Below are 26,665 nucleotides of genomic sequence, written 5' to 3'. Positions count from 1 at the left end.
GGCTTCGCAGTTCAGAGACCCGGCACCTCTGGGCTTGGCAGTTCAGAAACCCAGCACCTCTGGGCCTGGCAGTTCACAGCCCTGGCACCTCTGGGCAGGGGCACCTCTATGTCTTTTACCGCCCCAAGCATGGCAGTCAGGCGGCTTTCGGCAGCATGCCTGCGGGCAGTCCGCTGGTCACGCCGATTTGGCGGCATGCCTGCCGGAGGTCCACCGATGCCGTGCCTTCGGCGTCCCCGCTGCTGAATTACGGCCGAATCCATGGGACCGGTGGACCTCCCGCAGGCATGCCGCCAAAGGCAGCCTCACTACCGCCCTCACAGCGACTGAGAGGCCGCCCCCCACGGCTTGCCGCCCCAGGCACGTGCTTGCTGCGCTGGTGCCTGGAGCCAGCCCTGCCTCTGGGCTTGGCAGTTCAGAGATCCAGCACCTCTGGGCCTGGCAGTTCAGAGACCCGGCACCTCTGGGCCTGGCAGTTCATGGCCCCGGCACCTCCAGGCCTGGCAGTTCACAGCCCTGGCACCTCTGGGCCTGGCAGTTCAGAGACCCGGCACCTCTGGGCCTGGCAGTTCATGGCCCCGGCACCTCCAGGCCTGGCACTTCACAGCCCTGGCACCTCTAGGCCTGGCAGTTCAGAGACCCGGCACCTCTGGGCCTGGCAGTTCATGGCCCCGGCACCTCTGGGCCTGGCAGTTCAGAGACCCGGCACCTCTGGGCCTGGCAGTTCAGAGCTCTGGCACCTCTGGGCCTGGCAGTTCAGAGACCCGGCACCTCTGGGCCTGGCAGTTCAGAGACCCGGCACCTCTGGGCCTGGCACATCAGTTATAAAAGTAAAAAAATTGTTTGAGCCCCAGCACTTCTTTCATTACAAATTAAGCACTGGTGAAATCCCTCCCAAGAAGGGTACGTGGCAGCACACAACCAGCTGCAGAGGTGAACTGGTCTCTGGTTGATGGCCCAGCAGTTAGCTTCTAGCTCTGGGCATGAGATGTTACGGATTCAAATCCTGCAAGACTTAGATTTGACATGCTGATTTGATGTCCTCTTGTTCTTGTGTTAAAAATGGAAGGTCCCAATCGATCTCCTCTAGGCTGTCATTCATGTCACATCCCTTTCAATTGTCTTGCTTTACAGTCACAGCTTTTTTAATCCTATTCCTACAGACATCTCTGCAGCCCTGTTGCCTTCTCTCTGCGCCCTCTCTGGTAGTAGGTAAAGATTATTCCTTAGTGACAAATAACACTGTCACTTTTTTAATGAGAATCTGGCACTAACCAGAGGGAGCGTGATCAGGGCTTTCCTGTCTCTGAGAACCAAACCTGAACCCAGGCCATTGGGCGGATCAAGGTATTTGCAGGCTAAATAGTTCACTGTGTTATTCTCAGCAGAGGATAGCTGCCTAAACAGGTCTGCTTGCTTTCTCTTCTGAGACTAACACAGAGTCTTTGCCAACAATTACGACTTACCACTCAGCACTTCCTGTGTAAGCCTATTCCATCCCCAAGGTAAAAGCAGTCCAGAGAAAACATACCAGAAACAACAGAAGATAGGGTGACCAGATGTCCTGATTTTATAGGGACAGTCCCGATTTTTGGGTCTTTTTCCTTATATAGGCTCCTATTACCCCCCACTTCCTGTCCCGATTTTTCACACTTGCTGTCTGGTCACCCTAACAGAAGAACCGATACATGTGCTAATAACCTCATAGACGTCACCCCAGGTGTCTCCAACTTTTGCTCTAGTGAATCCTTCAAACGCCCACAAGGGGTCTCTTTTGTGCTGAAAAGTTCAGAGCAGCCTCAGCGCAGAAGTAGCCCACTTATGAAAAGTCTACTCCATCCTTTATACGGTTCGGGAATCTTCGATCTGGAGTTTCCAGGAGCAGGTCACCAGTAGACAATGGGTCTCTCTCTCCAGGGCATAGCTTCAAAAGGCTGCGGAGAATGTGCATTTCCCTTCTCTCAGGTGCTTTCTAGGAAATCCACTTCGCACGCATTGTCCTCCGAAGCCCTTTCAAGTTCCTACTGCTATCCACAGATTGCACTAGTCAGTTGCCTGGAGGAGTTACATGCAATTTCGCCAGCAGACACGCACAATTTCATTTGCAATACTCTGGATCCCGAAGGGATTAAACTTAATTCAGTAATTGTCTTAGTCCCGTAAGGTTTGGCTAGCATATTAAGAACATAAGAACATAAGAATGGCCATACTGGGTCAGATGAAAGGTCCATCCAGGCCAGTATCCTGTCTACCAACAGTGGCCAATGCCAGGTACCCCAGAAGGAGCGAACCTAACAGGTAATGATCAAGTGATCTCTCTCCCACCATCCATCTCCACCCTCTGACAAACAGAGGCTAGGGACACCATTCCTTACCCGTCCTGGCTAATAATCATTAATGGACTTAACCTCCATGAATTTATCTAGTTTTCTTTTAAACCCTAGCTTTCACAACCTCCTCAGGCAAGGAGTTCCACAGGTTGACTATGTGCTGTGTGAAGAAGAACTTCCTTTTATTTATTTTAAACCTGCTGCCCATTAATTTTCTCCACACCACTCATGATTTTATATACCTCTATCATATCCCCCCTTAGGCCTGGTCTACACTACGACTTTAATTCGGATTTATCAGCTTTAATTCGAATTAACCCTGCAACCATCCACACAACGACGCTATTTATTTCGATGTAAAGGGCCCTTTAAATCGATTTCTGTACTCCACCCCGACGAGCGGAGTAGCGCCAAAATCGATTTTAACATTTCGAATTAGGGATAGTGTGGCCGCAATTCGATGGTATTGGCCTCCGGGAGCTATCCCACAGTGCATCATTGTGACCGCTCTGGACAGCAATCTAAGCTCGGATGCACTGGCCAGGTAGACAGGAAAAGCCCCGCGAACATTTGAATTTCATTTCCTGTTTGCCCAGCGTGGAGAGCACAGGTGACCACAGATAGCTCATCAGCACAGGTAACCATGTAGGCTGATAATCAAAAAAGAGCACCAGCATGGACCGTGAGGGAGGTACTGGATCTGATCGCTGTATGGGGAGAGGATTCAGTGCTTGCAGAACTTCGTTCTAAAAGACGAAATGCAAAAACTTTTGAAAAAATCTCCAAGGGCATGATGGAGAGAGGCCACAATAGGGACTCTGAGCAGTGCCGCATGAAAGTCAAGGAGCTCAGACAAGCCTATCAAAAAACAAAGGAGGCAAACGGTCGCTCCGGGTCAGAGCCGCGGACATGCCGCTTCTACGCCGAGCTGCATGCAATTCTAGGGGGGGCTGCCACCACTACCCCACCTGTGATCGTGGATTCTGGGTCGGGGATAGTCTCATCAGCGACGCCTGAGGATTCTGCCGATGGGGGAGAGGAGGAGGATGAGGATGAGCTTGCAGAGAGCACACAGCACTCCGTTCTCCCCAACAGCCAGGATCTTTTTCTCACCCTGACTGAAGTACCCTCCCAAGCCTCCCAAGGCAGTACCCAAGACTCTGACCCCATGGAAGGGACCTCAGGTGAGTTTACCTTTTAAAATATAAAACTTGTTTTAAAAGCAAACGGTTTTTAATGATTACTTTGCCTGACTTTGCATTCGCGGTCAGTTCAGCTACTGGAAAAGTCTGTTAACGTGTCTGGGGATGGAGCGGAAATCCTCCAGGGACATCTCCATGAAGCTCTCCTGGAGGTGGCCGTTCCTACTGGGCTGTTTGCCTGTGGCGGAAAATAAATCCTTCCCTGCAGTTAGCCAAGCGCAGATGGGAAATTGGGCCTGAGTTTTTCGCGTTTGGCTAGCAGGGATCTTCCCTGTTACCAGCCACGCGGTGGGGGGAGGGGTACCGTGATCATCCCAGAGAATTCATGGTGGGAGGGGGGCGGCGGCGGGGGGGGGGGTGGTTAGTTTGGTGCCTGCAGGGATCTTCCCTGATACCAGCCACGCGGTGGGGGGGAGGGGTACAGCGATCATCCCAGAGAATTCATGGCGAGAGGGGGGGGTGGTTAGTTTGTTTTCTGGTGCTGCTGAATGTTAACAGAAAAACCGCAGCACTCTACAGGCTATGCTTGGTATGTGGGAAAGGAGGGCGCAGAAGCTGTAAGACAATGGCTTACCATGGCCGCATGCAAGCCGAATTCTGTTGCCCAGACCTGTGATCTCTAGCAGCAAAGCCACAGGCACTCAGCATTAAGAGGCAAAATGCGACCTTGCACAGAAATCACATGTGCTATGTAATGTGAATAGTGTTGGTCACCGTGAAAGAGTATAAGCATTGTTCTGCAAAATGTAGCTTTTTAAACAATTCTCTCTTTTTTCCCCTCCCTACAGCAGCTGCAAATTCCTCAAGCCTCCCTCCTCCATCGCGAAGGTTATCACAGATAAGGCGTCGTAAGAAGAGAACGCGAGACGAGATGTTTTCTGAAATTATGGAATCCAGCCGCAGTGACAGAGCTCATCTGAATGAGTGGAAGGAAACAGTTTCAAAGTATAGGAAAGAAGCCAGTGAACGTGAGGACAGGAGGGACCAACGTGAGGACATGAGGGACCAACGTGAGGACAGGAGGGACCAACGTGAGGAGAGGAGGGACCAACGTGAGGAGAGGAGAGACGCTCGAGATGAGAGGTGGCGGCAGGAAGACCAGAGGAGGCAGGATGCAACGCTGGGGCTGCTGCGTGAGCAAACAGACATGCTCCGGCGTCTGGTGGAGCTTCAGGAACGGCTGCTGGAAAACAGACTGCCGCTTCAGCCCCTGTTCCACCCTCCCCCCTTCCCATGTTCCGTATCCTCCTCACCCAGACGTGTAAGAACGCGGGGGGGGGGGGGGGGAGGCTCCGTACACCTTCCCATTCCACCCCAGTAGACAGCCCAAACAAAAGGCTGTCATTTTTTTAACCTTTTCTTTGTGGCTTTTTCCTTCCCAGCAATCCTCCTCCCAAATACCACCCGGGTTCCCTCCCTCTTTTTCTAATCTATTAATAAAGAATAAATGATTTTTAAATTATAGTGACTTTATTTGGTTTGAAAGAAAGCTGGGGGAAGGGGGAGGGTGGGTTCCTTACAGAAAATCAGTCAATAAAGGGGGCGGGTTTTCATGAAGGAGAAACAAACAGATATGTCACACTGTAGCCTGGCCAGTCATGAAACTGGTTTTTAAAGCTTCTCTGATGCACAGCGCTTCCTGGTGTGCTCTTCTAATCGCCCTGGTGTCTGGCTGCGCGTAATCAGCAGCCAGGCGATTTGCCTCAGCCTCCCACCCCGCCATAAAGGTCTCCCCCTTACTTTCACAGAGATTGTGGAGCACACAGCAAGCAGAAATAACAATGGGGAGATTTCTTTGGCTGAGGTCAGAGCGAGTCAATAATGATCGCCAGCGACCTTTTAAACGGCCAAATGCACATTCTACCACCATTCTGCACTTGCTTAGCCTGTAGTTAAACAGCTCCTGACTCCTGTCCAGGCTGCCTGTGTACGGCTTCATAAGCCATGGCATTAAGGGGTAGGCTGGGTCCCCAAGAATAACTATGGGCATTTCAACATCCCCAACGGTTATTTTCTGGTCCGGAAAATAAGTCCCTTGCTGCAGCCCTTTAAACAGAGTAGTGTTCCTGAAGACGCGAGCGTCATGAACCCTTCCCGCCCAGCCCGCGTTGATGTTGGTGAAACGTCCCTTGTGATCCACAAGTGCTTGCAGCACCATTGAAAAGTACCCCTTGCGGTTTATGTACTCGGTGGCTTGGTGCTCCGGTGCCAAGATAGGGATATGGGTTCCGTCTATCGCCCCACCACAGTTAGGGAATCCCATTGCAGCAAAACCATCCACTATAGCCTGCACATTTCCCAGAGTCACTAACTTTCGTAGCAGCACCTGAGTGATTGCTTTGGCTACTTGCATCACAGCAGCCCCCACAGTAGATTTGCCCACTCCAAATTGATTCCCGACTGACCGGTAGTTGTCTGGCATTGCAAGCTTCCACAGGGCTATCGCCACGCGCTTCTCAACTGTGAGGGCTGCTCTCATCTTGGTATTCTGGCGTTTCAGGGCAGGGGACAGCAAGTCACAAAGTTCCATGAAAGTGCCCTTACGCATGCGAAAGTTCCGCAGCCACTTGTCTGTGCTTGTTTCCCTTGCCCAGAATCGGCGTTCCATGGATAGAATCTGCCCCATTAACAACATGATCTCCAAAGCACCGGGGCCCGTGGTTTCACAGAATTCTGTATCCGTGTCCGTGTCCATGTCCATGTCAATGTCCTCATCATGCTTGTCGCTGCGCTGCCGCCGCCGCTGCCTCCTCGCCTCGTTTTTCTGGTCCTGGCTGAGCATAAACTCCACGAGAACGCGCGAGGTGTTTACAATATTCATGACTGCTGTCTTGAGCTCAGCGGGCTCCATGCTTGCCGTGGTATGGAGTCTGCAGTGTTCACCCACCCAGGAAAAAAGGCGCGAAAATGGTTGTCTGCCGTCCGTTGCTTTCATGCAGGGAGGGAGGGAGGGAGGAGGTGAGGCTGTACCCAGAACCACCTGCGACGATGTTTTTGGTCCCATCAGGCACTGGGATCTTAACCCACAATCCCAATGGGCGCGGGAGACTGCGCGAACTATGGGATAGCTATGGGATAGCTACCCACAGTGCAATGGTGCAGAAATCGACGCTAGCCCCGGTACTTGGACGCACACCACCGAATTAATGTGCTTAGTGTGGCCGCATTCATTTCGACTGTATACAACCTGTTTTTCAAATCCGAATTATATAAATTCGGATTAATCCCGTAGTGTAGACATACCCTATGTCTCCTCTTTTCCAAGCTGAAAAGTCCTAGCCTCTTTAATCTCTCCTCATATGGGACCCGTTCCAAACCCCTAATCATTTTAGTTGCCCTTCTCTGAACCTTTTCTAATGCCAGTATATCTTTTTTGAGATGAGGAGACCAGATCTGTACGCAGTATTCAAGATGTGGGCGTACCATGGATTTATATAAGGGCAATAATTCTCCGTCTTATTCTCTAACCCCTTTTTAATGATTCCTGACATCCTGTTTGCTTTTTTGACTGCCGCTGCACACTGCGTGGACGTCTTCAGAGAACTATCCACGATGACTCCAAGATCTGTTTCCTGATTCATTGTAGCTAAATTATCTTCCATCGTATTGTACGTATATTTGGGGTTATTTTTTCCATGTGCATTACTTTACATTTATCCACATTAAATTTCATTTGCCATTTTGTTGCCCAATCACTTAGTTTTGTGAGATCTTTTTGAAGTTCTTCACAGTCTGCTTTGGTCTTAACTATCTTTAGCAGTTTAGTATCATCTGCAGATTTTGCCACCTCACTGTTTACCCCTTTCTCCACATCATTTATGAATAAGCTGAATAGTATTGGTCCTAGAACTGACCCATGGGGAACACCACTAGTTACCCCTCTCCATTCTGAGAATTTACCATTTATTCCTACCCTTTGTTCCCTGTCTTTTAACCAGTTCTCAATCCATGAAAGGATCTTCCCTCTTATCCCATGACAACTTAATTTACATAAGAGCCTTTGGTGAGGGACCTTGTCAAAGGCTTTCTGGAAATCTCAGTACACTATGTCCACTGGATCCCCTTGTCCACATGTTTGTTGACCCCTTTAAAGAACTCTAATAGATTAGTAAGACATGATTTCCCTTTACAGAAACCAAGTTGACTTTTTCCCAACGATTTATGTTCTTCTATGTGTCTGACAATTTTATTCTTTACTATTGTTTCAACTAATTTGTCCGGTACTGAAGTTAGACTTACTGGTCTGTAATTGCCGGGATCACCTCTACAGCCCTTTTTAAATATTGGCATTACATTAGCTATCTTCCAGTCAATGGGTACAGAAGCTGATTTAAAGGACAGGTTACAAACCATAGTTAATAGTTCTGCAATTTCACATTTGAGTTCTTTCAGAACTCTTGGGTGAATGCCATCTGGTCCCGGTGACTTGTTACTGTTAAGGTTATCAATTAATTCCAAAACCTCCCTTAGTGATACTTCAATCTGTGACAATTCCTCAAATTTGTCACCTACAAAGGACGGCTCAGGTTTGGGAATCTCCTGAATATCCTCAGCTGTGAAGACTGAAGCAAAGAATTCATTTAGTTTCTCCGCAATGACTTTATCGTCTTTAACTGCTCCTTTTGTATCTCGATCATCAAGGGGTCCCACTGGTTGTTTAACAGGCTTCCTGCTTCTGATGTACTTAAAAAACATTTTGTTATTACCTTTTGAGTTTTTGGCTAGCTGTTCTTAAAACTCCTTTTTGGCTTTTCTTATTACATTTTTACACTTAATTTGGCAGTGTTTATGCTCCTTTCTATTTACCTCACTAGGATTTTACTTCCACTTTTTAAAAGATGCCTTTTTATCTCTCACTGCTTCTTTTACATGGCTGTTAAGCCATATTAAATAATTCAAATATTGTCAGACATTGTTAGATCTGGATTTTTTATACCTTGCCCCAAGCTTCTTACAGCATAGTTACTCCCTGTCTGCCTCTTCCCGAGAACAACCACAGACAGACAAAGGGGACATTTTTTTCCAATTTTAAAATGTTCTAGCCTTCCCATTGGCTCTTTTGGTCAGGTGCTCACTCCCTTCCTTTTACCTGTGCATCGCAGGGAGACTTTTTACCCCTTTACAGTTAAAGCAAGTAGAGAACAGCTACTAAGAGGGATTTCATACCTAACCTGGCTGGCTTGGTGTTCATAAAAGGGAGCTACCCCGCACCCCTTTTATTTATCACAGGCTCATTCTGTCCCCAGAGATTTCAGTCCCCACACTGGGGGATTCCAACCAACCAAAGGAATTTAGCTTTGAAATAAATCAAAATCTTTGATTACAATGATACAGGAAGAAAATGAAAATGAAGGAAAGAAAATATGATAACGTAAACTATAGAGAGGAAAGGGATGGATTGCAACCTGTAATATAAAGTAACTAAAGGAGTGATACGATCTGTTGATTACACAAAAGTAACCGTCCTAACTAACACTGAGTATCAATTCTAGCCCAGTATCAAAGGTTAATATGTGATAAAATTATTAACTAGGGCTAAAGAAACAAATCACACAGCCAGTGTAAGGCAGGAGGTTGCCCCACTGACAGGAGGATGTAGTTCAATTAGCCACTTGTGAAATAATCTTGCTTTGAAGAATGACTGGAAAGAAGCCAGCCCTGGACAGAGGCAGGGAAACCTCCCACTGCCTGAGTACAGCTCAAGCACCATCCTGACAGAGCTGAGCAGGACCCTGTGGGTAATTAGAGACAAGAACATGCCCTTTGACAGCCTGGGGCTGAGGTATCAGCCTGAATAACATCCAGTGGCTGGGAGTTCCGTGGGCTGATGCCAACAGCAAAGACACCCATGAGAGGTGGAGCCTGCAGGGTGTATGCAGCTATTAAAGATGCCAAGGTGCCCAAGGGTCAAGTGAGCCATCCTGGCTCAGCAAAGGTTTCATGGGGGGTTAGCATGTGGCTTGTTGGTCTTGCGGTATGATTCTCACTTTTAGCACAAGAAGTCCTGGGTTCAGATCCTGGATGAGCCCAGCTGTTGGGGTTTTACAAATGGCCTTTGAAAGTAACCAGAGGGAGGGAGAGAGACAGTGGGTGGACACAGTTCCGAAGGTGGAGAAAAGAGAATGATGGGGGCCCAGAACTGAGGTCTGCTGGAGAGGCTATGGATTGGTTAGAAAGCCCTACTCTGTTGGTGACTACATGGGGTGCCTAACTCCCTTAGGCTCTTTTGAAAACAGGTGTGAATGTCTAGCTCCCTCCATCATCCCCTTCATATCTGAGTGTAAAGTGCCTGTAAGTGACCACGATGGGTAGGTTTGAACTGACATCCCCGAAGAGACAGGAGCCCCAAGCCAGCACCTCAGCCCCCTCCTGGCCTCTAGGCAGCGCCTGCTCCTGATGGAATGTTTACATTGCAGATTTAGCTATAAGAATTTATAGATTCAAAATCCCGAGTGGCATAAATTTGCTCCCAGCATTCAGGGCCCCCTTGCTTGGTCCACTTTGCCTTCTCTAGGCAGTCGTTCCTTTCTAGCCTCTGTCACATCCCCTCCCATTCATCTCATTTTACAGCCGCAGTGGGGAGAGAAGCCTCTCTTCCAGCCCTCACCCAGCCCAGCCCTGGAGCTGCTGTGGCAGAAAGAGGCACCTCCCCATCCTAGCCCAGGTGCTGCTACTGGGAGAGAGAGCTGGGGGGAGCCCTGGGCAGCCTGAACCCCAAAGCCCACATCCCCAGCCGGAGCCCTCACCCCCCGGCACCCAACCCTCTGCCCCAAGCCCCCTCCCACACTCCGCACCCGTCAACCCCACCCCCGCCACCTATCACCTCCATATTTGTACACATAAGAAAATTCATTCCGCACATGGGTGGGAAAAATTAGAGGGAACACTGGACACGACGTGTGAATCTCCCCCCAGACTCTTCTTTAGATAAACCCAAGCAAATTGCCCCCTTGTTTTCCAGCTGAATTTCTGTGTCTGGAGGTTGCTAGCCCTCTCTCCACATCGGTCCAGAAGGTGAAAGGTTTTAATAGAGAGTGGAATTACCCATTGGCACGACTTACCAAAGATCATGGTGGATTCTCTGGGACACACGACAGGCAGGTTCACCAGAGGGTTGCATCCTCTGTAGCGTGTGTTGGCCGAGCTCCTTGCATTTCTGCATTCCCCACCCAGGACTTTCTTTTCCCCCATCCCCTGTATTTCAGGAACTCCCCACTACTCCCTGCAATCTCTTCCCTGCCTCCTCGGTTCTCCTGGGCCGAGATCAGGGGAGAGGAAATCCAAAGCTAGGACGTGGGCATTCGTCAGCATCAGAGGCCGTCCCAGGGAGGGGATTCTCCTTTCTGCCCCCTCCGCTCGTTAGCATTGTTATGAATCGTTGCTGTAGCACCTTGGTGCCCAAGTGGGGGCCCAGGACCCCGTCACGCCAGCTGCTGTACAAACACAGATCAGAAAAGTGGGTCCCTGCCCCACGGAGCTTGCAATGGAAGCATAAGGGAAGAGCTGACAGGTGGAAACAGATGGGGCAGGACAAGGGAACCCCCAGCAATGTTTGTACCCATGACGGGCGCTGGCCTCAGCAGTCGAACCTCTGTGCTGATTTTTGGGGGCCTCCGGCAAAGGTGAGTTGTGAGGTGGTATCCAAAGGAGGGCGAAGAGGCGGTTTTGTTGCTGTGCCCAGGGAGCGCGGCCCCAGTGGGAGGGGGGAGGTGCGGGAGGAAGCAGGAAGGGGCCTGTTTGAAAAGGGGACCAGCGGAGGAAGGTGGGCAGTGACTGGGAGTGAGAGGAGATAGGTCGGTGCAGAAGGGCCTTGGAGGTGGATCCAGGCAGCTGATGGCTGATACGCCCCTGACAAACCCAAGGGATTGGCTGTTGGCATAAATGAAAACTCGTTAATTAAAATGGTACGGGAGGAACAGGAAGGAACGGAAATAGGTGCACAGGAAAGCGATGGACTAGCTGGGGTCAAAGGCGACTGACGGAGCGCTCCAATCTGATCACACACAAGTCACCGTGCGAACAGTGGGTACTAAGTCCAGCCCAGGCTCAAAGGCCGGTGGGTGATAAAATGATTAACTGAGGCTGAGGGTACAAATCCCACAGCCGTTGGGAGTCCGCAGGTCACCCCAGCGACAGGGGAACATGGTGCAATTCAGCATTTATGGAATGATCTCGCTTGGAAGAATGATTGGCAAGAAGCCAGCCCTGGATGGAGACAGGGAAACCCGCCACAGCCTTAGTACAGCTGACACACCATCCCGAGCAGAGCCCTGTGGGTAACTAGACACAAGAACAAGCCCTTTGATGGCCTGAGGCTGAGGTGTCAGCCTGAGTAACATCCAGTGGCTGGGAGTTCCGTGGGCTAATACTAACCCTGGAGACTCCCATGAGAGGCAGAGCCTGCAGGGCAAAGGGAGGCAGCTATTAAAGAAGCTGAGATGCTGGAGCGCAGAGTGACACATCCCAGCTCAGAGAGATCAGCACAGCAATTGCTCCTGTCTGGCTCACTGGTCTAGGGGTATGATTCTTGCTTTGGGTGCAAAAGGTCCTCAGTTCAAATCCTGGACAAGCCCAGTGCTTGGCCTTTTGCAAATGGCCTTTAGAAAGCGGCTAGAGCTGGGCCGAGGGGCAGCCAGGGGTGGGTGGGTGCAGTTGTGAAGGTGGGCTAATGAGATGGAGAGGGACCTGTAACTGAGTGGTGCTGGGGAGGCTGTGGATGGGTTAGAAAGCCCTGCTGTGTTGGTGACTATATTGGGTGCCTAACTCCCTTAGGCTCCTTTGACAATGACTATGAACATTGACATCTGTCCTCTGTACACACTAGTCTGTGAAATCCCTCTGGGGCTCTGGGGATCTCCAGACCAGCAGTTCCCTGCCTTCACCGTGTTATCCTCAGCACAACACAGTCTGCCTGAGCAGGCCCATGTCATGTGCCCTCCCTGCAGGGGCCTGGTCGGCACCAGAAAATTGTTTAACTACGTCGCACGGGGGTGTGAAAGTTCCACACCTCTGAGCAGCGTGGTTAAGCCGATCCATGTGCCTTTGGAGACAGCATTGGGTCATCACAGCTGTGCAGCTGCAACACTGCAGTGTAGACGCACCTCAACCTAGCAGCCGCTTCTTGGAGATGTGACTAACCACGCTGCTGGGAGAACCGCTCCCGGCAGCGTAGGTACATCTACACTGCAGTGCTGCAGCTGCACAACTGTGACATAGGGTAGCCACGCCCACGTACAATCACACACACCCTATTTCATTGTTCATACAGAGGCCCCCAAACAAATTAAACTGGGGTCAATGACGGTTGTCGTAATTCCATTAGCTTGGTCCAGCACGTGGATGGATGTTGTTATAGCTGTCACAGGTTCGTATTCCCCTTTCCTGCCTCCAGGGGCAAAAGGGGTCCTTCAAACTTGTGAGTCCCTGGGAATTTTAACATTCACAATGAACATGGCAAATGAAAAACCAAACCCAAATTTTCCAAATCACTGACCGGGGAGAAATCCCAGTCTGGCCGATGGAATTATTAACTCATTGTGGCTCATCCGACAAACAAGCACAAAGGCTGGAGCTGGGGCTAGCGGTTAATTTCTGTGTCTGGTTCATTCTCCCCCTAGGAGGGGCCAGTACCTGCACTAGGATCCTCCAAGCAAAGGAACTTACCTTTGAAATAGATGAAAACTGTTTAATTCAAATGCTACAGGAAGAAAATGAAACTGAATGAAAACAAACACGATGATGTGAACTATAGAGAAGAAAGATGGTGATTCCATGGTATAAATTAAGGTAATTAAAGGAGCGATACGATCTGTTGATTACACAAAAGCAACCGTAGGAGTCTCAATTCCAGCCCAGTATCAAAGGTTAATGGATGATAAAATGGTTTACTACGTGTAAAGGTTCAAACAAAGCCAGGGTAAGTCCACAGGTTGTCCCAATGACAAGAGAATGTTGTTCAATTTGCCATTTATGGAACAACCTCGCTCTGGCAAGAAGCCAGCCCAGGACGGAGGCTCCCTCCACAGCCTTAGCTGAGCTGGCGCACCCCCCTCAAAAAGCAGAGCAGATAGGTGTGGGTCCTAGAGATGAGAAGGGGCCTTTTGACAGCCTGAGTAACATCCTGGGGCAGGGAGTTCCACGGACTGATGCCAATGCCAGAGATGCCCAGGAGAGGCAGAGCCTGCAGGGCGGAGGCAGCTATTAAAGAGGCAAAGATGCCCAAGTACAGTAGGAGCCATCCTAGCTCAGAGAAACCCCTATGCATTCTTTCTCTGTCTGGCTAGTTGGTCAACGGGTATGAGTCTCATGTTGGGTGCTGGGGTCCTGCATTCAAATCCTGGACAAGCCCAGAGATTTTGAGTTTGCAAATTAACTTTAGAGAGCAGCTGGAAAGAAGAACAGACACCTATGGGGTGCTAATGTGCACTAGAAAGTACTGCCCTTGGGGTGCCTAACTCTCTTAGGCTGTTATGAATGTGCCTCTAAACACAGCCATTGTGACATTTACACATTTAGGTAAGAAATGCTTCTGAAGAGAAGAGCTTAGGAGCAACGGGATTTGAACCCATCTCAGCAGAGACACTAGAACCCACATTCCCCCCCGAACCACACTGCCATCCACAAGGTACCAATTTACCTGTGCATGGGCTAGAGCCTAGATTGCAGTTTTGGCCATAAACGGTCCCATGTTCCTCTCCTGTGACCGTTCCATTTTTGCACACTTTCCATGACCCCTTGTTCTGGTGTTAGACGTGGAAGGCCCCTTCAAACCCCTCTGAGCTGTCCTTCATTTCTAACCTTTATCACAGCCCCTCTCCTTCACCTCCTTCTACAGTCACAGCCTTTTCAATCCTAGTGACATCTCGCCAGTCCTGTCGCCTTCTCTTCAAGCCCTCTCTGTCTGCAGCTAGAGACTAGTCCTCCGTGAAACATAACCAAGTTCATTAATTAAGGAAAATCTTGCATTAGCCGCAGGGCACTGGATTTCGGATTTTCCCATCTCCTGAATTGCTGAGTAACAAACCCTTAAATGGGAAACATGTTTTTATTCCCTGGTGTAACATTTTGCACTGCACTTTCCAATTACTGCCTTGGTGAAGAATTTAGCTGCAGCTTGCCGAGGGGATAACGCATTTCAGCCACAGGCAGAGCGAAAACTCCGGCTGCAGAGATGGCCACGGGTGCACTGTGGCTAGAAATGAATAGCACAGTAAGTGCCAGCTCTGTGACTGGTAGATTTAAGGGTATGCATCTTGTTTTGGGCAGAAACAGACGTGGCATCATCTGCCTGGTAATAGTGTGCACCATTCCCTTCTCACGTGTCAAGAATTTTGAAAGACCCAGAGTTGTTCTAAATGTAAAAGGATTTTTTTTTAAACCAAATTTCTTTATCTCATTCTTGAAATGTCTGGGGTTTGTCTGCAACGTCGCCTGCAGCTTGAGAACAGAGGATAATTCTTCTGATGAAAGAATTGCCTGAAAAATGTTTTTTGGTGGTGCAAAATAAATGTATGATAATTTTTTCAGAATGTCATCGATAGAAACCGCCCCACCCCCATCCCCGAAGCCAGGTTTGTCCTTTTTCATTCGGGAGGTGAAAACTAAACTTTGTCAGGAAAATATTTCCATTTTTGAAAAACTGATTTTATTTTTGAGAAAAATGGAATTTTTTTCTGTTGAAAATTGAAGGTTAATGGAAACTATCCCCATACACTCCTGACTGTCTATCTACACACAGCCGTCTATCCAGCCCCACACACTCCCATCTGTCTGTCTATCCATCCCCATACACTCCCATCTGTCTATCTACACACAGCCGTCTATCCGTCTCCATACACTCCCATCTGTTTATCTCCATACAGCCGTCTATCCATCCACATAAACAGATAGGAGTATATGGTAGGGTGACCAGATGACAGAGGTGAAATATCGGGATGCGGGGGGGCGGAGCAAAAAAAAAAAAAAAAAGCCGGCAGCGGAGCAAAACAAAAAAACAAAAACAGAAAACGCTGGAGCACAGGAAAAATTGGTGGGGGCTGAGAACCCACCGACAGCTCCACGCCCCGTCCCCCGCACCAGCTTGCCTCCGCTCCGTCTCCACCTCCCCCCTCGGGGAGGGAGGGGGCAGCACGCAGGGCCCCCCCCCCCCAGCCAGAGGGACCTGCCAGAGGGCCAGGTGAGTCCCAGCAGTGCTAGCCTTACCTGGAGCGGCTCCCAGGAAGCATCCAGCAGGCAGGTCCCATCCCTCTGGCTCCTAAGGTCGGTCGGGTCGAGGGGGGCGGGGCAGGGGGGCTCTCTGCCCGCTGCCGGCTGCCGGCGCCTACAAGCCCCGCCCCTGAAGCATGCAGCGGAGACCTCCTCGCCGCCTCTGTGCGTGCCTGGGGAGTGGGGCTGCAACAGTCTGCAGGCTCCTGCCGGCCGGCGAGCGGGCGGGCGGGCGCCGGGAGTTCAGCTGCGCTGCCCCAGGGCCCAGGAAGAAGAGGTGAGTGGCGCCGGCTTGCGTCCTCTACCAGACGGTCCCCCGATATTGAAACAAAGTGCGTCCCGACCGATGTAAGGTCGGGACACAGGACAAGTCCCCTAAAATCGGGCCTGTCCCGAAAATATCAGGACATCTGGTCACCCTAGTGCATGGGGATGGATGGACGGCTGTATGAGATAGACAGATGGGAGTTTATCTCCATACAGCCGTCTATCCATCCCATCTGTCTATCTACACACAGCCGTCCATCCATCCCCATACACTCCCACCTGTCTATCTACATACAGCCGTCTATCCGTCCCCATACACTCCCATCTGTCTATCTACACACAGTGGTCTATCTGTCCCCACGCACTCCCATCTGTCTATCTACACACAGCCGTCCATCCGTCCCCATACACTCCCATCTGTCTACACACAGTCATCTATCCGTCCCCATACACTCCCATCTGTCTATCTACACACAGTCGTCCATCCGTCCCCATACACTCCCATCTGTCTATCTACACGCAGCCGTCCATCCATCCCCACACACTCCCATCTGTCTATCTACACACAGCCGTCCATCCGTCCCCATACACTCCCATCTGTCTACACACAGTCATCTATCCGTCCCCATACACTCCCATCTATCCGTCCCCATACACTCCCATCTGTCTATCTACACACAGCCGTCCATCCATCCCCATACACTCCCACCTGTCTATCTACATACAGCCGTCTATCCGTCCCCATACACTCCCATCTGTCTATCTACACACAGTCGTCTATCTGTCCCCACGCACTCCCATCTGTCTATCTACACACAGCCATCCATCCGTCCCCATACACTCCCATCTGTCTATCTACACGCAGCCGTCCATCCATCCCCACACACTCCCATCTGTCTATCTACACACAGCCGTCCATCCGTCCCCATACACTCCCATCTGTCTACACACAGTCATCTATCCGTCCCCATACACTCCCATCTATCCGTCCCCATACACTCCCATCTGTCTATCTACACACAGTCGTCCATCCGTCCCCATACACTCCCATCTGTCTATCTACACGCAGCCGTCCATCCGTCCCCACACACTCCCATCTGTCTATCTACACACAGCCGTCCATCCGTCCCAATACACTCCCATCTGTCTACGCACAGTCATCTATCCGTCCCCATACACTCCCATCTGTCTACGCACAGTCATCTATCCGTCCCCATACACTCCCATCTGTCTATCTACACACAGCCATCTATCCGTCCCCATACACTCCCATCTGTCTATCTACACACAGTCGTCTATCTGTCCCCATACACTCCCATCTGTCTATCTATACACAGTCATCTATCTGTCACCAAGGGGGAGGGATAGCTCAGTGGTTTGAGCATTGGCCTGCTAAACCCAGAGTTATGAGTTCAATCCTTGAGGGGGCCATTTGGGGATTCAGTGAGGGATTGGTCCTTCCTTGTGCAGAGGGTTGGACTAGATGACCTCCTGAAGTCCCTTCCAACCCTGATCGTCTATAACACTCCCATCTGTCTATCTACACACAGCCGTCTATACGTCCCCATACACTTCCACCTGTAATTATGCTGCCTCTGGCAAGACATAACTGAGAGTATCAATTCAGTACAAACTGCTTAGAGCAGGGCAGTTACAGCCCAAGGCTGGGTTTTCTTTACTATTAAGGCACCAAACCAGCCAAACAGAGAGGACTTTGGTCTCATCCCACTTTGTATCCATAAGTTATACAAGCAATTCTCTTTGACACTCCAGTTTCCCAGTATCACCACCAGCACTGCTCCTTATGGGGATGACTGGTTATGAAAACCAATACTCCAGTAAAAGAAAAAAGGTTCTCCCGATCCCAAAGGACCAAGCCCCAGACCCAGGTCAATATACAAGTCAGATCTAACCCACAAATCACGCTGTTGCCAATCCTTTAGAATCTAAAGGTTTATTCATAAAAAGAAAGAAATATAGATGAGAGCTAAAATTGGTTAAATGGAATCAATTCCATACAGTAATGGCAAAGTTCTTGGTTCAGGCTTGTAGCAGTGATGGAATAAACTGCAGGTTCAAATCAAGTCTCTGGAGTACATACGTAGCTTGGATGGGTCATTCAGTCCTTTGTTCAGAGCTTCAGTTTATAGTAAAGTTCCTCCAGAGGTATGAAGCAGGATTGAAGACAAGATGGAGGAGATGCAGCTGCCTTTTATATCCTCTGCCATGTGGAAGGACACCCCTTTCTTTTTACTGTGGAAAATCACAGCAGCAAAATGGAGTTGGGAGTCACATGGGCAAGTCACATGTCCATGCATGACTCAGTTCTTTACAGGAAGAGCAGCCATTGCTTACATGCTATGTTGAATGTCTCCAGGAAGACTTCTCATGTGGATTGGAGTCTTCCAAGGTCCATTGTCAGTTAAGTGTTTCTTGACTGGGCACTTAACCTGAAAATTCCTTTCTCAAGAAGCTGACCAAATGCTTCACTAATGCTACTTAGAATCAAAGACATTGAGATACAAGTACATAGCCAATATTCATAATTTCAACTACAAAATTGCTACATGCATACAGATAGCATAAGCATAACCAGCAGATCGTAACCTTTCCATAGACACCTTACTGGACCTCCTTTTTACAAGATTTGGTGCAACTATAAGACCCTGGTTGCAACAATGATCTAGATGGTCACAGTTCATGTCAATAAAGTCACACCATCCCCATACACTCCCATCTGTCTATCTCCAGACAGCCGTCTATCCATCCCCATACACTCCCATCTATCTACATACAGGCTCCCAAAGGGAGGACTTAATATCGCTCCCAAAGAATATCAGATTGTTGTAATGATATAAAAATAGCAAGTTTCTCCACCTGGGAAGTAGTTTGTGTAGGAAATGTTTAGTTGCTTAGACAGCAAATGGGACCATTTGTCTTCTTTGTTGAAACTCCTTACTGTTAAATCCAAAAAACCTGCAAGCTACAATTTAAGATCTGGAACAGTTGGTCATATTTGGGGAAGTACTAAAATAATTACCCATCACCTTTCAGTTCTAGACATACCAGACTCTCTCATATCACAGGAGTATTTACCTTTCTGGTCTTGTTTCAATGTTGGGGGTATAAATCTGCAAGCTTACCCCAGAATGATTTCATATGTATTTCATTTAATTCAGTGAATGAAAAACGGAATACAAATCAAACAATCACCCCGCAGTCTCGTTTGGCATTTCCTTCTCTTCTCCTGGAGCGAATTCAAGAATAAAAAGTCTCCCTTTGGCTAGCATCGGTGAGGCTTTCGAATAGCTCAGCTCCAATCTTCAGCAGGGTTTGGCTTCTTTCATTCACTCCCAAGTCTATGGACGGTTCGTTGCTGTTATATAGATTTTTTCCCTTCTTCTTCCAAAACAACCTCCCGAATTCGTTATGCGTCTTCTGCAACTGCATCTAGGAATCTATGCAGCGCGAAGCCGGTGGTACTATAAGAAATTCCACCAGCTGTGAGGGCAATACTCACTAAATACTGCTACCAGCATCCAAGTCTCAGTCATGGCCTGCAATTTAGCTCCCATTGAAGATGATAATAAAACGCCCATTGACTTCAAAGTGAGCAGGACTGGGCTCTGGCTCAGTAATTCGCACACATATTTGACTGTTAGATCTTTGGCCAGAGGGGTTTTTATCACGGCTTTCAGGTCACTGACAGACTTTCCAGAGTGCTGAGCGAGTTTTTTAAGGGAGTCGTCCTCCAGGCCAAAGCTCTTGGAATAGTCGCGCGTGCATTTCAGCAAGATGGGAACATTAAAAGCAAGAGAGAGACTTTTGCTACGAGAACCAGGAATCGCAGCCACGCCTCGAGACGCAGCTCCCAACAGGAGGGCTAATTTCCATATCTGCTGTTTTAGGGCTTCCTTCTTTTTTTGTAAGGTCTGTGGAGAAACGTTCGGCAGGCTGAGCAGGAAAGCGTGTCTCTTGTGACTGGGAAGTTCATGTTCCAAAGTGTCCACTAGGTCGTGGAAATCATACTTCTCTAGATCAAAGCTGGAGAGAAGGAAAACCTTAGGAGAGGTCATCCCTTCTGCTTCAAGGTGCTGTATGCAATTCTCTTTAATCATCTCCAAGATTTTCTCCTCCTTGTAGGTGGAGGGTCGTTGCCTCTTGGTATTATACAAGTCAGCATCTACTTTGGAGCGCACAAAGTAAAACTTCTTTCCCATTCCCCGAATCTCCCTCGCGAGCTTGGCATGGCTGGATTTGAAGCGCTCAGAAGCTATAATGATGAAGAAATCATAGCTGTCAAAGTTTACTTTTTCAGGATATTGGTCTATCTGAAAATCTGGTGTTTCAACTCCTGGCATGTCCCAGAATGTTACTTTGGGGTAGGTTGGGTGTGGATAAGGAGTTGGCTTCCTTGTTGTTTCTGTCTCCCCAGTCGCAGCCGCATTTTCATCCTCGTGTCCCACACCCCGGATGGCATTGATAAAGGATGATTTTCCAGCACCTGTCTCTCCCGTGATGGCGATATTTAGCGTGACATTTTCAAATGATTCCAATTCCTCCTTCACTTTGCAAGCTGCTTCTGATGGGTCTTCCGTTTCTAAATGAGCCAGGAGGTTTCCATAGCTCTGTAAACCCATCTCTACAACTTCCTTTTGGTCAGAGTCCAGATCCATGGCCATCATGAAATTTGTGAGCGCTTCCATCTGCCCCAGAAAAGAAAGAGAATATTTCAGTTATTGTTTGTTTTAAAAAGGCAGGATAAGAAAACCCCAGATGCTGTAAGAATCCACAAATTCAGGCCCAATTCACCATTGTTCTGCATCTTGTATAGCGCAAATAAATGCAAAGTGGGTATAAAATGGCATGGAATTAGAATGGCAGTGTTCTATACCCCCATAGCACACACTTTGCAATGGTGAATTAGGCCCTGATTTGTTTGGGGAACAGGTTTATTTCAACCACCTCAGTCTGTCTCTAGATGACCAAAAAAATGCTTTTTAAATTGAGTTATCCAATACTATGTTCACAGAGAAGTTAGAAAAAAAAACAGGTACTCTTGCTTAGAATCCAAAGCCCTAACACACAAGAACTCAAACCAACGAGAGACAAAGCAGGCTGCTCCTTAAGGCAGAGCAGCACAACTCACCTCGCCTTGCTCTAGGCTGCCTCTTTTCAGACCGACCCAGATCGCACGCTTCCCTACAGAGCTCTCTACCTGCGAACAGGACCAGGAAACCCCTGACATTGAAAGTGAGAGCTTATCATTGTAACAGTTTTCAATCCACCAACCTCCTCCTCAGTACATTCCTTAATTGACAAGCACAATAAAAACAAAATCATAAATGTAATCTTATGGTAGGGCTGAGATTTCGCTGTGGCCACCCTCTTCTAGAACCACCATCTCCTCCTCATCATCATCTTCCTCTTGCCAACCAACCAAACCTTTTGCCATCTTTACTAACTTCAGGGGTCACGTCCTCTAACCATGCTGAGCTTTTATCTGGTAACAGCTGATCAAGAGGCCTCTACCAGCTATGCCACAGATCTGAATATCGATGCTGTCTGCCTTCAGCAGAAGAGCCTGATGGTTTCTATATCTTGATCTAACACCAGCCACCAAAAATAGCTTCTGGCCACATCTTTCCTGGCTACTTGTTCTGTGATTTGGCCACCCCAAAAGCGTATAGTGCATTACCTTAAGCGAAATGGGGTCATTCCTTGTTTCCAGAGCAATTTCCTTATCTGTAATAGGGAGGTTATCTAGAAAAGAGATTCTATACCCCAAATTTTCCTTCATGGGTGATGCTTAATGGAGGCTAGGAGAGGCTAATCCTCCCCAAACCTCATACCACCAGCGGGGGGTGTCAGTGGCAGATTACCACATGGCCCATGGGCCCCGGACAATTTGGGGCCCCTGGAAAAATCTCCCCTCGCTATTGGCCTGGGGCTGGAGGAGCTCTTGCTCCTCGGTGCAGAGCTTTTCTGTTCTCAGGGCTGCAGCGGGGGAGTGGGCGGGAAAGGAGCAGGAGGGGCTGGGGACTTGGGGGAAGAGGCAGAGTGTGGGAGAAGGGGAGGAATGTGGGGACCATGTGCTCTCTTCAGGGAAGAAGGGAACAAGACCTGTCCCTACAACACACGGACAATCCGTCAAACCTTTGACTCGGGTGATTTGTGAGCTGTGCACGTCAGTGCTGGCAACCTGCTTTTCTGCTGGTGTCTGTGGGTTTCTTATGGGAGGGGGAAGATCAGGCGAGCCAGATGCAGCATTGCAGGGTGGGGAGCCTGGCGCTCTGGCCCTGCTTCTGAGTACTCCTGTTTGCCCACCCCCACTCTTCTCCTGTTCATTCTGCCCCCTTAGAGCCCCTGCTCCTTTTTGCCTCCCTTCAGCCCAGTCCTCCCAGGCCCAGCAGCAGAAGCATTAACAAGAGTTCATCTGCCCTCACTAAAGCTGAGCAAATAAGCGATTTTTCAGTTTGGTGGCTAAGCCAAAAAAACAATCGGTTCATTTCTAACCCAAACCATTTTTTTCCCTTCAGTTTTTCTCACTGAAACAAAGAAACTAATAAAAGAAAGAAAAAAATGGTTCGGGTTGAGCAAAATGTCACGTCAACATTTCACTTTGGAAATGTGTTGAAACAAAATGTGGAAACGCGTTGTTGCAAAAATGTCGGAACAAATCATTTCAACTCTTGAGCAAGTTTTGCCTCATTTTCTAGTCAGCTGAAACCATTTGCCGAATGTGACCCGAATCTGTGAACAGTTTTAATGCATTTTAAAACTTCTGCCCAGCTCAACAGTGCGGAGAAATCAACGCAAGGACACTCCTGCTCCCTGCTTGCAGCCAGATGGATGCACGAGACCCCTGGTGGGAAAGAGGCAGATGGGGGTGACAGACTGCAAATGTCACATCCAATTCACGAGACCTGGTGGCCTTGATTTAATGCAGCCCCCAATGTGTTACATGAGAACCACAGCGCTGTCCCCCTGCCAAAACCGCCCACAGTCCCCTATGCCCAGCACCCCCACCCAGAGCAGGGCCAGGAGCACAGCCCTGGGCATGGGCTGGGCAGCTGGACCTCGCTATGCAGGGCCAGGAGCAGCGCATGCAGTGCGGGCTGGCAGCCAGGACCCGAGAAGGGGGGCCAGGAATGGAGCCCCACCTAAAACCTGGGAGTGCTGCAGTACCCCGGCAAACCCCTAGTTCCCAGTGCCACCAACCCCCCCAAACCTACCCACTCACCAGCCCCCTGCTGGCAGGAGCACTGGTGCAGGCTGCGAGATGCTGTCTCCCCCTCAGCCAGCCTCGCTCCCTGCCAGACCACTGGTTTAGAGGAAAAGAAGCCTCCACTGGTGAGAAGACTGGAAAGTCAACGGGCTACAGAGATCCCTTTAGCCTGCAAGGACCCAAGATCTGGTATCTGTGGGATTCGGAGCAGGACCTACATGAAAAACAGACCCTCCAAAAAGTGTACAGGGGGAATAAAAGGCCTTCCCTGAAATGTTGGGGTGGGGGACTTGTCCCCCTCCATCATCCTCCCATTATTCTATCTGCTGATTAACCCGTCACAAACCACAAGAGACGCTCTCACCATTAGCCCCTCAATGCTTCTTCTGGGCTTTCTTGAAGTTGGGCAGCCGGGCCGGTCTCCGGCTGTGTGTTCTTCCTCGCTCTGACTAACACATAACGAGTGGCAGTGGAGTTATTCCTTAAACTGCAAAGGCAAGAGGAGTGCGACCTTGATCTCACCACGCAAAGTAGCTACGATGCGAGATTGCTTGTGGCAGTTACAGAGGTGCTGACCACAATGGAACACCGCTTTTGGGCTCGGGAAACAAGCACTGAGTGGTGGGATCACATCGTGATGCACGTCTGGGATGACGAGCAGTGGCTGCAGAACTTTCGCATGAGGAAAGCCACATTCATGGGACTGTGTCATGAGCTCGCCCCAGCCCTGCGGCGCAAGGACACGAGAATGAGAGCTGCCCTGCCACTGGAGAAGCGCGTGGCATTGCACTGTGGAAGCTAGCTACTCCAGACTGCTACCGATCGGTCGCTAACCAGTTCGCAGTGGGAAAGTCGACCGTTAGAGTCGTTTTGATGGAAGTGTGCAGGGCTATTAACCCCATCCTGCTCCGAAAGACTGTGACTCTGGGCAACGTGCGTGACATTGTGGATGGCTTTGCACAAATGGGCTTCCCTAACTGCAGAGTGGTGATAGATGGCATGCACATTCCAATTCTGGCACCAGACCACCTAGCCACAGAGTACGTTAATCGCAAGGGGTATTTCTCAATGGTTCTCCAGGCGCTTGTGGATCACCGTGGGCATTTCACAGACATTAACGCAGGCTGGTCCGGAAAGGTGCATGACGCACGCATCTTTCGGAACACTGGCCTGTTGAAGAAGCTGCAAGCAGGGATTTTCTTCCTGGATGAGAAGACCACCATAGGGGAAGTCGAAATGCCCATTGTAATCCTGGGAGACCCAGCCTACCCCTTAATGCTGTGGCTTATGAAAGAATACCCGGGGCACCTTGACAACAGCAAGGAGCGGTTCATCAACAGGCTGAGCAAGTGCAGAATGACTGTTGAGTGTGGATTTGGCTGTTTAAAAGCCCGCTGGTGATGCCAGTATGGGAAGCTGGACATGGTCGATGACAATATTCCTATGCATATAGCCGCTTGCTGTACGCTCCATAATATTTGTGAAGGGAAGCATGAAAAATTCACTCAGCGCATGGAGACTGATTTTAAACCATCAGAAACCAGGGCTACTAGAGGGCTACAGTGCAGGGCCATAAGCAGGGCCGGCTCCAGGCACCAGCCGACCAAGCACGTGCTTGGGGCGGCACCTTGTAAGGGGCGGCCAATCGTGGGGTGACGGGGTGGTGCTCTGGGGGGTTTTTTGGTTTGTTTGTTTTGTTTTGGCAGGGCAGCGCTCGGGTTTTTTGGGGGGTTTTTTAGGCTTGGTGGGGCGGGGCGGCACTCGGGGGGGTTATTTTTGTTTCAGCGGGGCGGCACTCGGTGGGGGGGGTTGTTACGGCAGGGTGGCGTTCCAGGTGTTTTTTTTTCTTTTGGCTAGGTTCGACGGGGACAGGTGAGCAAAGCCCACAGGTAAGTGGGGAACATGGAGACCTGGGAGATGGGTCGGAAACAAGAGGGAGCATGGGCTATAATGGCAGAGAGAAAGGAGGATCAGGGCAAAACTGGGAGGCAAGAGCAAACCAGTATCTTAGATGCCTATATACAAATGCGAGAAGTATGAGTAATAAGCACTGGAAGTGCTAATAAATAAATACAACTACGACATTGTTGGCATCACTGAAACTTGGTGGGATAATACACATGATTGGAATGTTGGTGTGGATGGGTACAGCTTGCTCAGGAAGGAGAGACAGGGGAAAAAGGAAGGAGGTGTTGCCTTATATATTAAAAATGTATACACTTGGACTGAGGTGGAGATGGACATAGGAAACGGAAGTGTTGAGAGTCTCTGGGTTAGGCTAAAAGGGGTAAAAAACAAGGGTGATGTCATGCTAGGAGTCTACTACAGGCCACCTAACCAGGTGGAAGAGGTGGATGAGGCTTTTTTTAAACAACTAACAAAATCATCCAAAGCCCAAGATTTGGTGGTGATGGGGGACTTCAACTATCCAAATATATGTTGGGAAAATAACACAGCGGGGTACAGACTATCCAATAAATTCTTGGACTGCATTGCAGACAACTTTTTATTTCAGAAGGTTGAAAAAACTACTGGGGGGAAGCTGTTCTAGACTTGATTTTAACAAATAGGGAGGAACTCATTGAGAATTTGAAAGTAGAAGGCAGCTTGGGTGAAAGTGATCATGAAATCATAGAGTTTGCAATTCTAAGGAAGGGTAGAAGGAAGTACAGCAAAATAGAGACAATGGATTTCAGGAAGGCGGATTTTGGTAAGCTCAGAGAGCTGATAGGTAAGGTCCCATGGGAATCAAGACTGAAGAGAAAAACAACTGAGGAGAGTTGGCAGTTTTTCAAAGGGACACTATTAAGGGTCCAAAAGCAAGCTATTCCGCTGGTTAGGAAAGATAGAAAATGTGGCAAAAGACCACCTTGGCTTAACCACGAGATCTTGCATGATCTAAAAAATAAAAAGGAGTCATATAAAAAATCGAAATTAGGACAGATTACAAAGGATGAATATAGGCAAACAACACAGGAATGCAGGGGCAAGATTAGAAAGGCAAAGGCACAAAATGAGCTCAAACTAGCTACAGGAATAAAGGGAAACAAGAAGACTTTTTATCAATACATTAGAAGCAAGAGGAAGACCAAAGACAGGGTAGGCCCACTGCTCAGTGAAGAGGGAGAAATAGTAACAGGAAACTTGGAAATGGCAAGTCTGAAGGAATGCCTAACATAGTGAATGCTAATGGGAAGGGGGTAGGTTTAGCAGATAAAATAAAAAAAGAACAAGTTAAAAATCACTTAGAAAAATTAGATGCCTGCAAGTCACCAGGGCCTGATGAAATCCATCCTAAAATACTCAAGGAGCTAATAGAGGAGGTATCTGAGCCTCTAGCTATTATCTTTGGAAAATCATGGGAGACGGGAGAGATTCCAGAAGACTGGAAAAGGGCAAATATAGTGCCCATCTATAAAAAGGGAAATAAAAAC

At 49.0% G+C, this 26,665-nt stretch overlaps 1 protein-coding gene across 1 annotated transcript; it reads right to left on the bottom strand.

Moving 5' to 3' along the window:
* Window positions 1-17,947: 17,947 nt before the first annotated feature.
* Window positions 17,948-20,689, bottom strand: LOC101931250 (interferon-inducible GTPase 5-like). The gene has a single exon (XM_005284245.2). It carries the CDS (start codon window positions 20,686-20,688, stop codon window positions 19,486-19,488), a length of 1,203 nt encoding a protein of 400 aa, XP_005284302.2. The 5' UTR covers window position 20,689; the 3' UTR covers window positions 17,948-19,485.
* Window positions 20,690-26,665: the final 5,976 nt, after the last annotated feature.

The sequence above is a fragment of the Chrysemys picta genome, chromosome 13, assembly GCF_011386835.1.
Source record: "Chrysemys picta bellii isolate R12L10 chromosome 13, ASM1138683v2, whole genome shotgun sequence".
NCBI classification, from domain to species: Eukaryota; Metazoa; Chordata; order Testudines; family Emydidae; genus Chrysemys; species Chrysemys picta.
Note: the sequence above shows the minus strand (reverse complement) of the source record. Positions and strands in the feature narration are given on the sequence as shown.